The following is a 16,394-nucleotide window of genomic DNA, read 5'->3' on the forward strand; positions in this document are numbered from 1 at the left end:
CAGCTGGGTGAGAACAACATTGAGATCCCATGACACTGTAGGAGGTTTGACAGGGGGCTTTGACAAAAGCAAACCTCTCATGAAGCGAACAACTAAAGGCTGTCCTGAGATCGGCTGACCTTCCACACGGTAATGGTATGCACTGATTGCACTAAGGTGAACCCTTACAGAGTTGGTCTTGAGACCAGACTCAGACAAGTGCAGAAGGTATTCAAGCAGGGTCTGTGTAGGACAAGAGCGAGGATCTAGGGCCTTGCTGTCACACCAGACGGCAAACCTCCTCCATAGAAAGAAGTAACTCCTCTTAGTGGAATCTTTCCTGGAAGCAAGCAAGATGCGGGAGACACCCTCTGACAGACCCAAAGAGGCAAAGTCTATGCTCTCAACATCCAGGCCGTGAGAGCCAGAGACTGGAGGTTGGGATGCAGAAGCGCCCCTTCGTCCTATGTGATGAGGGTCGGAAAACACTCCAATATTCACGGTTCTTTGGAGGATAACTCCAGAAGAAGAGGGTACCAGATCTGACGCGGCCAAAAAGGAGCGATCAGAATCATGGTGCCTCGGTCTTGCTTGAGTTTCAACAAAGTCTTCCCGACCAGAGGTATGGGAGGATAAGCATACAGCAGACCTTCCCCCCAGTCCAGGAGGAAGGCATCCGATGCCAGTCTGCCGTGGGCCTGAAGCCTGGAACAGAACTGAGGGACTTTGTGGTTGGCTCGAGATGCAAAGAGATCTACCAAGGGGGTGCCCCACACCTGGAAGATCTGTCGCACTACACGGGAATTGAGCAACCACTCGTGAGGTTGCATAATCCTGCTCAACCTGTCGGCCAGACTGTTGTTTACGCCTGCCAGATAAGTGGCTTGGAGCACCATGCCGTGACGGCGAGCCCAGAGCCACATGCTGACGGCTTTCTGACACAGGGGGCGAGATCCGGTGCCCCCCTGCTTGTTGATGTAATACATGGCAACCTGGTTGTCTGTCTGAATTTGGATAATTTAGTGGGACAGCCGATCTCTGAAAGCCTTCAGAGCGTTCCAGACCGCTCGTAACTCCAGGAGATTGATCTGCAGATCGCATTCCTGGAGGGACCAGCTTCCCTGGGTGTGAAGCCCATCGACATGAGCTCCCCACCCCAGGAGAGACGCATCCGTAGTCAGCACTTTTTGTGGCTGAGGAATTTGGAAAAAGCGTCCCAGAGTCAGATTGGACCAAATCGTCCACCAATACAGGGATTCGAGAAAACTCGTGGACAGGTGGATTACGTCTTCTAGATCCCCAGCAGCCTGAAACCACTGGGAAGCTAGGGTCCATTGAGCAGATCGCATGTGAAGGCGGGCCATGGGAGTCACATGAACTGTGGAGGCCATGTGGCCCAGCAATCTCAACATCTGCCGAGCTGTGATCTGCTGGGACGCTCGCACCCGCGAGACGAGGGACAACAAGTTGTTGGCTCTCGTCTCTGGGAGATAGGCACAAGCCGTCCGAGAATCCAGCAGAGCTCCTATGAATTCGAGTCTCTGTACTGGGAGAAGATGGGACCTTGGATAATTTATCACAAACCCCAGTAGCTCCAGGAGGCAAATAGTCATCTGCATGGACTGTAGAGCTCCTGCCTCGGATGTGTTCTTCACCAGCCAATCGTCGAGATAAGGGAACACGTGTACTCCCAGCCTGCGAAGCGCCGCTGCTACTACAGCCAGGCACTTCGTGAACACTCTGGGCGCAGAGGCGAGCCCAAAGGGTAGCACACAGTACTGGAAGTGACTTGTGCCCAGCTGAAATCGCAGATACTGTCTGTGAGCTGGCAGTATCGGCATATGCGTGTAGGCGCCCTTCAAGTCCACAGAGCATAGTCAGTCGTTTTCCTGAATCATGGGAAGAAGGGTGCCCAGGGAAAGCATCCTGAACTTTTCCTTGACCAGATATTTGTTCAGGGTCCTTAGGTCTAGGATGGGACGCATCCCCCCTGTTTTCTTTTCCACAAGGAAGTACCTGGAATAGAATCCCAGCCCTTCTTGCCCGGATGGCACGGGCTCGACCGCATTGGCGCTGAGAAGGGCGGAGAGTTCCTCTGCAAGTACCTGCTTGTGCTGGAAGCTGTAGCATTGAGCTCCCGGTGGGCAATTTGGAGGTTTGGAGGCCAAATTGAGAGTGTATCCTTGCCGGACTATTTGAAGAACCCACTGATCGGAGGTTATGAGAGGCCACCTTTGGTGAAAAACTTTCAACCTCCCCCCGACCGGCAGATCACCCGGCACTGACACGTTGATGGCGGCTATGCTCTGCTGGAGCCAGTCAAAAGCTCGCCCCTTGCTTTTGCTGGGGAGCCGAGGGGCCTTGCTGAGGCGCACGCTGCTGACGAGAGCAAGTGCGCTGGGGCTTAGCCTGGGCCGCAGGCTGTCGAGAAGGAGGATTGTACCTACGCTTACCAGAAGAGTAGGGAACAGTCTTCCTTCCCCCATAAAAACGTCTACCTGTGGAGGTAGAAGCTGAAGGCTGCCGGCAGGAGAACTTGTCGAAAGCGGTATCCCGCTGGTGGAGCTGCTCTACCACCTGTTCGACCTTCTCTCCAAAAATATTGTCCGCACGGCAAGGCGAGTCCGCAATCCGCTGCTGGATCCTATTCTCCAGGTCGGAGGCACGCAGCCATGAGAGTCTGCGCATCACCACACCTTGAGCAGCGGCCCTGGACGCAACATCAAAGGTATCATATACTCCTCTGGCCAGGAATTTTCTGCACGCCTTCAGCTGCCTGATCACCTCCTGAATTGGCTTGGCTTGCTCAGGAGGGAGCTTGTCCACCAAGCCCGCCAACTGCCGCACATTGTTTCGCATGTGTATGCTCGTGTAGAGCTGGTAAGACTGAATTTTGGCCACGAGCATAGAGGAATGGTAGATCTTCCTCCCAAAGGAGTCTAAGGTTCTAGAGTCTTTGCCCGGGGGCGCCGAAGCATGCTCCCTAGAACTCTTAGCCTTCTTTAGGGTCAAATCCACAACTCCAGAGTCGTGAGGCAACTGAGTGCGCATCAGCTCTGGGTCCCCATGGATCCGGTACTGGGACTCGATCTTCTTGGGAATGTGGGGATTACTTAGAGGCTTGGTCCAGTTCGCCAGCAATGTCTTTTTTAGGACATGATGCATGGGTACTGTGGACGCTTCCTTAGGTGGAGAAGGATAGTCCAGGAGCTCAAACATTTCAGCCCTGGGCTCGTCCTCCACAACCACCAGGAAGGGGATGGCCGTAGACATCTCCCGGACAAAGGCCGCAAAATACAGACTCTCGGGAGGAGAAAGCTGCCTTTCAGGGGAGGGAGTGGGATCAGAAGGAAGGCCATCAGACTCCTCGTCAGAGAAATATCTGATGTCCTCCTCCTCGGTATCAGACACAAGTTCATGAACCTGTGTCTGAAGCCGTGCCCGGCTCGACTCCGTGGAAACACGGCCACGGTGTGAGCGTCGAGAGGTAGACTCCCTCGCCTGCACCGGCGAAGCTCCCTCCGCCGACGTCGTCGGGAAGCCTTCCTGGGAGGCGACCGCAGTCGGTACCGCAAGCGGCACCGATGTCGGAGACCTCACCCCGGGCAAGGGGCCAGCCGGCGCCTCAGTCGACGGTACCGGTGGCGCAAGCACCCCCTGTACCGGAGGGGAAGGGCGCAACAGCTCTCCCAGGATCTCTGGAAGAACGGCCCGGAGACTCTCGTGCAGGGCGGCTGTGGAGAAAGACATGGAAGCCGATGCAGGCGTCGAAGTCAGAGTCTGTTCCGGGCGTGGAGGCTGTTCTGGGCTGTCCAAGGTGGAGCGCATCGACACCTCCTGAACAGAGGGTGAGCAGTCCTCCCGGTGCCGATGCCTACTGGGTGCCGACTCCCTCGGCGACCCAGAGCTCTCGGTACCGATGCGGGAAGGAGACCAGTGTCGATGCTTCTTTGACTTTTTCAAACGAAGCATGTCACCGGAACTTCCCGGTACCGACGAGGAGGACGTAGAATCCAACCGTCGCTTCCTCGGGGCCGAGGCCGAAGAAGGTCGGTCTCGGGGGGGGCTGTACCGCAGGAGCCCTCAGGGTAGGGGGAGACCCACCCGAAGGCTCACCGCCACCAGCAGGGGAATGGACAGCCCTCACCTGCACTCCAGTCGAAGCACCACCGTCCGACGACATCAGCACTAGTGGAGGTCCCGGTACCACCGACGCCGACGCAGCCTTCTGATGTCTCGGCCCCGACGATGCAGAGGGTCGATGCCTCGATGCAATCGATACAGTCGCCGCCGAGGTCGGAGGTCTTGATGCTGTCGACGTCGATGCACTCGATACTCCCGGTGCAGATGCCGACGAAGAGCCCGAGAACAACACGTTCCACTGGGCCAATCTCGCTACCTGAGTCCTTTTTTGTAAAAGGGGGCAAAGACTACAGGCCTGCGGGCCGTGCCCAGCCCCCAGACACTGAAGACACGACGCGTGCCTATCAGTGAGCGAGATTACCCGGGCGCACTGGGTGCACTTCTTGAAGCCGCTGGGAGACTTCGATGACAGGGGTGGAAAAATCACGCCGGCGAAATCAAAACTCGTAATTGCGGTAAGGCACCAAAAAGAGGGGGAGAAAAAACTCAACCCGAGGCCTCAAAAGGGCCTACCCCGAAAACGAAAGAAAACTTAACGGGGCAAAAAACTGGAAATACGGGGAGGGGAAAAAGACCGAAAGGCCCTTCTCCGAAATCCCTTTTGGGTTTTTTTTGGTTTTTTTTTAGAAGCGAAAGTCAAAAAGATGCGCGAGGGTCAACTTAAGGGGCGCGAACGGTGCAAACACGACTGTACCGAGCACGAACAAAAGAAGACTGACGAACACGAGCCGGTTCGGGCGGGAAGACGGCCGCGCATGCGCAGTGCGCATGGGCGCGCGAGGACTAGCAAAGGCCTTTGCTAATGAAGTTTCCAATTGGAGGGGCTGCCGTGGACGTCACCCATCAGTGAGAATAAGCAGCCTGCTTGTCCTCGGAGAAAGCACCATTATCCATAGCAGAACTGAACACATGGATAGGATAGTCATTGTGCCAGCAATATTAGTTTAGTTTAGGCCTGCTACACCACATGGTGATAAATATATACAGTGGGGAAAATAAGTATTTGATCCCTTGCTGATTTTGTAAGTTTGCCCACTGACAAAGACATGAGCAGCCCATAATTGAAGGGTAGGTTATTGGTAACAGTGAGAGATAGCACATCACAAATTAAATCCGGAAAATCACATTGTGGAAAGTATATGAATTTATTTGCATTCTGCAGAGGGAAATAAGTATTTGATCCCCCACCAACCAGTAAGAGATCTGGCCCCTACAGACCAGGTAGATGCTCCAAATCAACTCGTTACCTGCATGACAGACAGCTGTCGGCAATGGTCACCTGTATGAAAGACACCTGTCCACAGACTCAGTGAATCAGTCAGACTCTAACCTCTACAAAATGGCCAAGAGCAAGGAGCTGTCTAAGGATGTCAGGGACAAGATCATACACCTGCACAAGGCTGGAATGGGCTACAAAACCATCAGTAAGACGCTGGGCGAGAAGGAGACAACTGTTGGTGCCATAGTAAGAAAATGGAAGAAGTACAAAATGACTGTCAATCGACAAAGATCTGGGGCTCCACGCAAAATCTCACCTCGTGGGGTATCCTTGATCATGAGGAAGGTTAGAAATCAGCCTACAACTACAAGGGGGGAACTTGTCAATGATCTCAAGGCAGCTGGGACCACTGTCACCACGAAAACCATTGGTAACACATTACGACATAACGGATTGCAATCCTGCAGTGCCCGCAAGGTCCCCCTGCTCTGGAAGGCACATGTGACGGCCCGTCTGAAGTTTGCCAGTGAACACCTGGATGATGCCGAGAGTGATTGGGAGAAGGTGCTGTGGTCAGATGAGACAAAAATTGAGCTCTTTGGCATGAACTCAACTCGCCGTGTTTGGAGGAAGAGAAATGCTGCCTATGACCCAAAGAACACCGTCCCCACTGTCAAGCATGGAGGTGGAAATGTTATGTTTTGGGGGTGTTTCTCTGCTAAGGGCACAGGACTACTTCACCGCATCAATGGGAGAATGGATGGGGCCATGTACCGTACAATTCTGAGTGACAACCTCCTTCCCTCCGCCAGGGCCTTAAAAATGGGTCGTGGCTGGGTCTTCCAGCACGACAATGACCCAAAACATACAGCCAAGGCAACAAAGGAGTGGCTCAGGAAGAAGCACATTAGGGTCATGGAGTGGCCTAGCCAGTCACCAGACCTTAATCCCATTGAAAACTTATGGAGGGAGCTGAAGCTGCGAGTTGCCAAGCGACAGCCCAGAACTCTTAATGATTTAGAGATGATCTGCAAAGAGGAGTGGACCAAAATTCCTCCTGACATGTGTGCAAACCTCATCATCAACTACAGAAGACGTCTGACCGCTGTGCTTGTCAACAAGGGTTTTGCCACCAAGTATTAGGTCTTGTTTGCCAGAGGGATCAAATACTTATTTCCCTCTGCAGAATGCAAATAAATTCATATACTTTCCACAATGTGATTTTCCGGATTTAATTTGTGATGTGCTATCTCTCACTGTTACCAATAACCTACCCTTCAATTATGGGCTGCTCATGTCTTTGTCAGTGGGCAAACTTACAAAATCAGCAAGGGATCAAATACTTATTTCCCCCACTGTAGCTTGTTTGAATACTGGCCTAAGGAGAAAAAAGTAAAGAAAAACAAAGAAAAGGAGAATAGAAAGAAATATTCATCACACAAAGTTATATAGATTGGTAAGAAGGGATTTAACCAGGTAATCTGCAACCTCATATAGCAGCACAATACCTGTCAGAGTTCACCACTAGCCTAAATATTTAAAATGATAAGTTGTGAAGAAATGTTTTACCTAGAGTATCAGGGATCTTAATGCCACGTCCAGATTCTAAACTTCGTAAAGTAGCTTGAAGGCCAGTTATCTAAAGTTAAAAAAAAAAGCAAAGAAAAGGCAATTTTAAAACAACAGATCTATATATAATATCTATGGGTACTTGTACATTTTATATCAAATATTGAAAGGAACTTTTCTGTTTCAAAATTGACTTTTTTTTTTGTTACATTTGTACCCGCACTTTCCCACTCATGGCAGGCTCAATGCGGCTTACATGGGGCAATGGAAGGTTAAGTGACTTGCCCAGAGTCACAAGGAGCTGCCTGTGCCTGAAGTAGGAATCGAACTCAGTTCCTCAGTTCCCCTTGGAAAATTATGTACAAAAATCTGGATCTAATATTTGTCTGAGTACTTTTCCTGAGAAAATGTATGTGCATACCTTCAGATTTACAAAAGTATGCATATAAGTGCACTCCCCATCCCCCCCCCCCCCCCCCACCACCACCACCACCAAACTGCCCTAATTTGTGGGTACAATTATGAATGGTTTATATGCAAATAATTGTACCCTGGTATGTAATGAGCAATTAAAAAAAACATTTCTGCACATAAACCAGGGACAGAAATGCCTTTGATAACAGACTGAAATAGGTACCTTGCAGAAAATACTACCTTTGAAGAAGCAACCTGAAAATCACTATCTTGAATAAGCCATAGGCTTTTAATGAAGCCATGACTGTATTCATGCTACTATGATTTTTGTACTATTTAGGTGCACAACTAGTGAACCACTCAAACTCCACAATCTGAATGTCAATTATACTGTATTATTCATTTTTTCAAAACACGAAAATAAACTGATAAAGCATATTGCTGTAATAAACCTTATTGTGAAACAAAGCTGCTTACCTGTAACAGATGTTTTCTAAGGACAGCCAGGTAAGTCACAAACGTGGTAGATATCATCCAGTGGAGCCAATGCACAGTATCATTCAAAGTCTTATAGAAAAAACTTTTTCAAGCATGTATCAGAATTCCTATACAATTGCTGCCTCACTGAGCCTTTCAGTCTTTACATAATAGTATAAAGTTTATACAGGCCATTTTTCCAAAGGATTTATACATTTACTGATGGCCAAATATAAATATTCTATCCACAGATATTCATTGTAGGTTGAGAGGCTAGAAAGGTGCCTATTTTTAGCCTGTTTTATACAGAGGGGCATTTTTGATTTGACGTTTAAATCCGACAATGGATGTTTTGCACAAAACGTCCAAAATACGAATAGGAAAGAAGGTAATTTTCTAAAAAGAAAACATCTTTTTTTTAATACTATTTCAAACAAGGTTTTGTGCTTTGGATGTTTTGTTTTTTGGTCCATTTAAAAAAAAAAAAAATGAATAAGTGCAAAACATAGAAAACCAAGTCACTGGGATGTAGGAGGACCCAGACTCGCCCCCCCCCCCCCCCCCCCCCAGACATCACAGGAGAGCAATGGGGCACCCTAGGGGGCACTTCTGTGCACTTAATAAAAATGCTCCCAGGTACACATCTCACCTTGGCTTCCTTATCTTGTCCCCTGAGCCCTCCAAAACCCACCCAAAACACATTGCCCCCCCCCCCCCCACTGTACACAATAGTCCTTATGGGTGAAGGGGACACCTATATGTGGGTGCAGTAGGGTTTTAGTGACTTTAGGAGGGGTCACAGTTTCCACCACAAGTGTGACAGGTAGAGGGATATAGAGACCCGAGCCCCTCACTCCATAGTGCACTGCACCGACCACTACACTGCTGCAGGGACCTGCATTCTGCTCTAATAGACCTGGCTATAACATCTGAGGCTGTCATAGATGCTGGTAAGTCATATTTTTATTCATATTTTGTGGGGTGGGAGGGGATCAGTACCCAATGGGGGTTATTGGGGGGTCATCCCTGATTCCCTCCAGTGGTCATCTGGTCATTAGGGCACCTTTTTGTACTTATTCGTCTAGCTCAAAATATCTTAGTTTTAGTTTTGTTTTGTTTCATTATGGCTAAAAAAAAGTCTACATCTTAGGAATGCCCAAATCCCGACCTTAACACGTCCCCAACATGACCACTTGAGACTGAACAGCATAGAAAAATGTCTGAAAAATAGGTTTCAAAAATACCGATTTAGATGTTTTTATGAGAAAAACGTCCAAATGCTGCTTTATGCCACTTTTTAGATGTTTCTCTCTTTCGAAAATGAGCCAAACAGTCATATAAACACTTACTTGTCCATATAAAACTGCCCTAGTAAAGCTGGGGAAATTGTAGCTAAAATGAAGCTGCAGATATTTATGCAAAAGTAAATCATAACTATGTATGAACTCCAACTAAAACCCGCTCCCAAATGCACCCACACCTCAGTCACATTAAAGTATATACATTTTTATCATCACACATACTTTTATGAGTGATGTGATTTTAGAAGAGGTATTTTATATACTTGCACTGTCACATACATATGTGCAAAAATGTCTTTATAAAAAAGTATTTCCACATGGATAATGTCTGCTTAAAATTATTCTAACATGGCGCTATCTATAGGGCAGTAAACATATCCTATTCATACAGCACATAAGCATTGCCATAATGGGACAGGCTAAAGGTCCATCAAGCCCAGTATCCTGTTTCCAACAGTGACCAATCCAGGTCACAAGTTCCTGGCAAGATCTCAGAACAGTAAAACAAATTTTATGCTGCTTATCCTAGAAATAAGCAGTGGATTTTCCCAAGTCCATTTTAATAATGGCGTATGCACTTTTCTTTTAGGAAATTATCTAAACCTTTTTTTAAACCCTACTAAGCTAACTGCTTTTACCACATTCTCTAGCAATGAATTCCAGAGTTTATTTACACACTGAGTGAAGAAATATTTTCTCTGATTTGTTTTAAATTCACTACATAGTAGCTTCATAGCGTCCCCCCTAGCCCTAGTATTTTTGGAAAGAGTAAACAAGCGATTTACATCTACCTGTTCCACTCCTTCCTTCCTTATCTGAACAGTCGAGTATGGCTCTTGGTCACTCTATGGATCAGTGTTCATCATGCCTTCTGATCTCTCACAGTTTCTTTCAGTTCTGCTATGTTCATTCCAATATCTTCCTTGATAGTATCTATCCAGCGAATTCTTGGGCAGCCTCTTTTTCTTTTGCCACTAACCATTCCAAACATGATGTCTTTTTCGAGAGACTTGCTTTGCATGATCTAACCAAAATAGGAGAGTTTTTGTTTTGCTACTTTGGCCTCCAGTGATATTTTTGATTTGATACGTTCCAGAACTGCTTGGTTTGTTATTTTGGCTGTCCATGGGATGTGTAACAGTCGTCTCCAGCACCATAATTCAAATGCATCAATTTTTCACCTGTCTGCCTTTCTTGGCATCCAAGATTCACAGTTACAGTGGGGGAAATAAGTATTTGATCCCTTGCTGATTTTGTAAGTTTGCCCACTGACAAAGACATGAGCAGCCCATAATTGAAGGGTAGGTTATTGGTAACAGTGAGAGATAGCACATCACAAATTAAATCCGGAAAATCACATTGTGGAAAGTATATGAATTTATTTGCATTCTGCAGAGGGAAATAAGTATTTGATCCCCCACCAACCAGTAAGAGATCTGGCCCCTACAGACCAGGTAGATGCTCCAAATCAACTCGTTACCTGCATGACAGACAGCTGTCGGCAATGGTCACCTGTATGAAAGACACCTGTCCACAGACTCAGTGAATCAGTCAGACTCTAACCTCTACAAAATGGCCAAGAGCAAGGAGCTGTCTAAGGATGTCAGGGACAAGATCATACACCTGCACAAGGCTGGAATGGGCTACAAAACCATCAGTAAGACGCTGGGCGAGAAGGAGACAACTGTTGGTGCCATAGTAAGAAAATGGAAGAAGTACAAAATGACTGTCAATCGACAAAGATCTGGGGCTCCACGCAAAATCTCACCTCGTGGGGTATCCTTGATCATGAGGAAGGTTAGAAATCAGCCTACAACTACAAGGGGGGAACTTGTCAATGATCTCAAGGCAGCTGGGACCACTGTCACCACGAAAACCATTGGTAACACATTACGACATAACGGATTGCAATCCTGCAGTGCCCGCAAGGTCCCCCTGCTCCGGAAGGCACATGTGACGGCCCGTCTGAAGTTTGCCAGTGAACACCTGGATGATGCCGAGAGTGATTGGGAGAAGGTGCTGTGGTCAGATGAGACAAAAATTGAGCTCTTTGGCATGAACTCAACTCGCCGTGTTTGGAGGAAGAGAAATGCTGCCTATGACCCAAAGAACACCGTCCCCACTGTCAAGCATGGAGGTGGAAATGTTATGTTTTGGGGGTGTTTCTCTGCTAAGGGCACAGGACTACTTCACCGCATCAATGGGAGAATGGATGGGGCCATGTACCGTACAATTCTGAGTGACAACCTCCTTCCCTCCGCCAGGGCCTTAAAAATGGGTCGTGGCTGGGTCTTCCAGCACGACAATGACCCAAAACATACAGCCAAGGCAACAAAGGAGTGGCTCAGGAAGAAGCACATTAGGGTCATGGAGTGGCCTAGCCAGTCACCAGACCTTAATCCCATTGAAAACTTATGGAGGGAGCTGAAGCTGCGAGTTGCCAAGCGACAGCCCAGAACTCTTAATGATTTAGAGATGATCTGCAAAGAGGAGTGGACCAAAATTCCTCCTGACATGTGTGCAAACCTCATCATCAACTACAGAAGACGTCTGACCGCTGTGCTTGCCAACAAGGGTTTTGCCACCAAGTATTAGGTCTTGTTTGCCAGAGGGATTAAATACTTATTTCCCTCTGCAGAATGCAAATAAATTCATATACTTTCCACAATGTGATTTTCCGGATTTAATTTGTGATGTGCTATCTCTCACTGTTACCAATAACCTACCCTTCAATTATGGGCTGCTCATGTCTTTGTCAGTGGGCAAACTTACAAAATCAGCAAGGGATCAAATACTTATTTCCCCCACTGTATATGTTGCTATTGGGAAGATGATTGTACTTACCAATCTTGCACTCACCATTGTGATTAATTTTGGAGCCAAGAAAGATGAAATGTTTGACAACTTCAATTTCTTCATTGTTGATCTTGATGTCAACATTAACATTTTTTGCTCATGTCGTGATCTTTGTCTTTTTGATGTCCAGGTGCAGTCCAACCTTCTCACTTTCTTCTTTGAATTTCCTGATCAGATGTTTAAGATCCTTCTTATTTTCAGCCAGCAGGGTGGTATCATCAGCAAATCAGAGGTTGTTGATGTTTCTGAGCCCTATTTTCATGCTAATCTTGGACTCATCCAGGCCTGCTCGTTACATGATGGTTTCAGCATACATGTTGAAAGCTGCTGGTGACAGGATGCATCCTTGTCGTGTGCCCTTTCCAATCTTGAACCAATCTGTGTATCCATATGGCGTTCGGACTGTAGCTTCTTGATCTTAATAGAGTGATCTTATGAGTTCAATCAAGCAGGTCCAGAGCTTGTGCTCAAGCACATCAAATGCCTTCAAATAATCAATAAAGCACATGTAGAGATCTTTCTGGTACTCCCTAGCTTTTTACATAATCCATCGAAGGTTGGCAATTTGATCACGAGTGCCTCTGCCTTTCCTGAATCCAGCTTGCACATCTGGCAACTCCCTGTCAATGGTTATACTCAAGTACTGTTGAATGATCTTCAGCAGGATTTTGCTTGCATGTGGTATCAGAGCTATGGTGCAGTAATCTGTGCAGTCATTTGTATCCCCCTTCTTTGGGACTGGGATGAAAACTGATCTTTTCCATTCTTTTGGCCACTCACATGTGTTCCATATACATGGCATAATGCTGTTAATGCTGCCACTGGTATGGGCTTGAGCAATTCTGTTGGTATACCATCAATTCCTGGGGCTTTTCAGTTGGCTAATTGCTTCATTGCCCACATGACTTTTTCCTCCATAATATTTGGTTGCAGCTCCAGTGTCTTGTCTATCAAATGGTTCTGTTGTTTACCTTCATATAACTTCTCGTACAGTTCCTGGCCATCGCTCCCACGAACTGTTGCCTTGCGGGCCATGAATGTTGACCGTACCCTCTTCATATAGGTGTAGAGTTCTCACACGTGACCTTTCCTATTCGTTTCCTCCATCTTCTGGCACTGTCCATTCCAGTAGTTCTCTTTGTCCTTTATGGCCTCTTTTTGGAATTCTGCATTTAACCTTCCGAAATATTCTCTGTTCCCAGTAGCTTGGATCTTCCTTCTTTCTTCTGCAATGCTGATGGCTGAGTTGGAAATCCACTGGGCTGAGTTTGATGGTTTCTTGTATGGGATATGTTCTAATGCTGTTTTGATTACGTGCATTTTCAATTCTTCAAACAGTTTCATCTGGGTATCTTTCTTCCATGGGGAAATGGTCAAATCTGTTCCTTAGTTCAACTGTGTAGCTGGTGCTGATCTTGTCTGTGTCAAATCTCTTTGCAGCTGCCTATTGTTTGGTGTTGCAGAATCTGAATGTAACTGTGGCTATCGGTAACTGGTGATCTGATCCACAGTCAGCACCAAGGTATGTCTGCACTGCCAAGACTGAACTCTGCCACCTTTCTTGACACAGGATATAGTCAGTTTGGTTTCTGTGTTCTCCACTTGGTGATGCCCAGGTGTACAGCTGCCATTTGGAGTGTTCAAACCAAGTGTTGGTGATCACTGGCCAATGTTCTTGGCAGAACTGAACCAGTCAATCAGTTTATTTAAAAAAAAATAATACGATTCCTGGCCTACAGATAGCGACAGGTTGGTTAGAATGATTTTTGGCAGATATTATCCATGTAAAAGTACTTTTATAAAGCCGTATTTGCACATATTTTTAATCTAATCTAACTAATATGGTCATATCTATTCCGCTTTACCTACAGTGGCTCGAGGTGAATCACATAAGTAAAAGATACAGGAATAAATCCCACAAAAATACAAACTAATATAAATGCAAATCTAACTTCAGGCTGACGAATCCTTCAAATACTGATTAAACAAATTAGTTTTAATTGCTCTTCTAAAAGTAGCGTAACAGTTAATATTTCTAATATCCTTAGGTAGCTTATTCAAAAGCTCTGGGCCTCTACCAATTATGGATCTGTTTCTAGTAATCATCCTGTGGCACACTAACACAGATAGCATGATCAATCGTAATTCCTGTAAGGAACGTAAAGTTCAGGGAGCAGAATACAAAGAAACTACATTAGAAAGATAATCTGGGGCAAGATCATGTAAAATCCTGAAAACAAATAACAATAATTTAAAATGAATTCTGGCTTGCACTGGTAGCCAATACAATTTAATCAAATATGGTGTCGCATTTTATATTTGACAAGATAAGTACACAAAATGCTTCGTGTAAAATTACCTCATGCATAACAATATGTTTGATGATAAGAATGCACATATTTTAATGTGACTGAGGGTTTTGGGTGACGTGTGTGCATAGTCATAATTTACTTTCATATATTATAATGTACACACATATGTTAACATCTGTTCCTGACAAGGCATAAATATCCGCAGCTTCATTTTAGCCGTTATTTCTGCAGCTTTACCGGGGCAGTTTTACAAGGACACGTAAGAGCCTATCAGGCTTATTTTCAAAACAGAAGGGCGCCCATCTTTCGACACAAATCGGGAGATGGGCGTCCTTCTCTCAGGGTCGCCCAAATCGGCATAATCGAAAGCTGATTTTGGGCATCCCCAAATTGCTTCCCGTCGCGGGGACGACCAAAGTTCAAGGGGCTTGTCAGAGGCGTAGCGAAGGCGGGACTGGGGCATGCCTAACAGATGGGCGTCCTTGACCGATAATGGAAAAAAGAAGGGCATCCCTGACGAGCACTTGGCCGACTTTACTTGGTCCATTGTTTTCTTACAACCAAGCCTCAAAAAGGTGCCCGAACTGACCAGATGACCACCAGAGGGAATCGGGGATGACCTCCACTGACTCCCCCAGTGGTGACTAACCCCTTCCCACCCTGAAAAAAACAACTTTAAAAACTTTTTTTTCCAGCCTGAAATGTCATACTCAGGTCCGTCGCAGCAGTATGCAGGTCCCTGGGAGGGGAGGTATGTGTGTGTCAGTGGAGGCATAGCGAAGGCATGGACGTCCTTCTTTCAAACATTTTGGATGTCCTGAACTGGCCCCCCCCCCCCCCCCCACCCACAGGGATGGCCAAATTTCAAGGGAGTGAAGTGAAGTGGAGTGGCCTAGTGGTTAGAGCACTGGTCTTGCAAACCAGAGATGGCCGGTTCAAATCCCACTGCTGCTACTTGTGATCCAAAATCCAAATAAATAAAGGGGGTGTCGGAGGCATAGCAGGCATGGATATCCTTCTCACAGAAACATCCACATTTTGTACGTCCTCAACTGCCATCGCAGGAACAGAGGCATAGTGAAGGATATCCTCAACTGCTGTTGCAGGGACAGAGGCATAGCGAAGAACGTCCTTCACCCATACTCTAAAAAGAAAGATGAGCACATGGACGTTTTCACCTGGACTTGTATTTTTCTAAGGTTGTAGATGGCAATTTATTTAAGGTTGTAGACGGCTATTATACACGCAGCATAATGCTTGGCTGCTCTGCACTGGCTTCCTCCTCCTTAGGAAGGAAATCATGTGCAAATGAGCTAACAGTGAGCAGCTCATTTGCATGCAATTTCCTTCATGCATGCCCGTTCTTTTCCGAATCACTAAGGGATCGGTAAGGGAAGGGCTTTTTCCATTCAGTTAGTGCATCAGTTAGTCCAATGCAGTGCCCCCTAGGGTGCCCGGTTGGTGTCCTGGCATGTCAGGGGGATCAGTGCACTACGAATGCTGGCTCCTCCCACAACCAAATGACTTGGATTTGGTCGTTTTTGAGATGGACGTCCTCGGTTTCCATTATGGCCGAAAACCGGGGACGACCATCTCTAAGGTCGACCATCTCAACATTTATGTCGACCATCTCTAAGGTTGATTTGGGCGTCCCCGACCGTATTATCGAAATGAAAGATGGACGCCCATCTTCTTTTGATAATACGGGTTTCCCTGCCCCTTCGCGGGACGCCCTGCGAGGACACCCTCAGGAAAACTTGGGCACTCCCTTCGATTATGCCCCACCACGTGACTTTATAAAATCAGCTAAAAAAAGGAATCTTCCTGGTTTCTCATCCTAGGCAACCTATTATAAAATTGCCCTCATATGACAATGAATATCAATGGACAGAAGATTTATAAGTTTACTGCCATCAAATGCATACCTTTCTTCTGTCCTTCTTCTGGGGGGGGGGGGGGGGAGGGAGAGAAGGAGTAGGAGAGAAGATGCACATAGCATGTCTGCTTTTCACCCCAACTACAGAGGTCAGGAGTTTTGGGGCAGGGGGGAGGTTCATCAGAATGACAAAGTTCACACATTTCTCCATAGGACCCCTGCCAGCTAAGATCCCCCTGAGCTACAGC

At 46.8% G+C, this 16,394-nt stretch overlaps 1 protein-coding gene across 1 annotated transcript in view; it reads right to left on the reverse strand.

Moving 5' to 3' along the window:
* The window catches only part of SPAG16 (sperm associated antigen 16), a 932,486-nt gene that overhangs the window by 801,979 nt on the left and 114,113 nt on the right, over positions 1-16,394 (reverse strand). Inside the window, 1 exon segment of the mRNA XM_030210425.1 lies at positions 6,911-6,980. Coding sequence (XP_030066285.1) covers positions 6,911-6,980 — 70 coding nt within the window.

This window comes from Microcaecilia unicolor, chromosome 7 (assembly GCF_901765095.1).
Source record: "Microcaecilia unicolor chromosome 7, aMicUni1.1, whole genome shotgun sequence".
NCBI classification, from domain to species: Eukaryota; Metazoa; Chordata; class Amphibia; order Gymnophiona; family Siphonopidae; genus Microcaecilia; species Microcaecilia unicolor.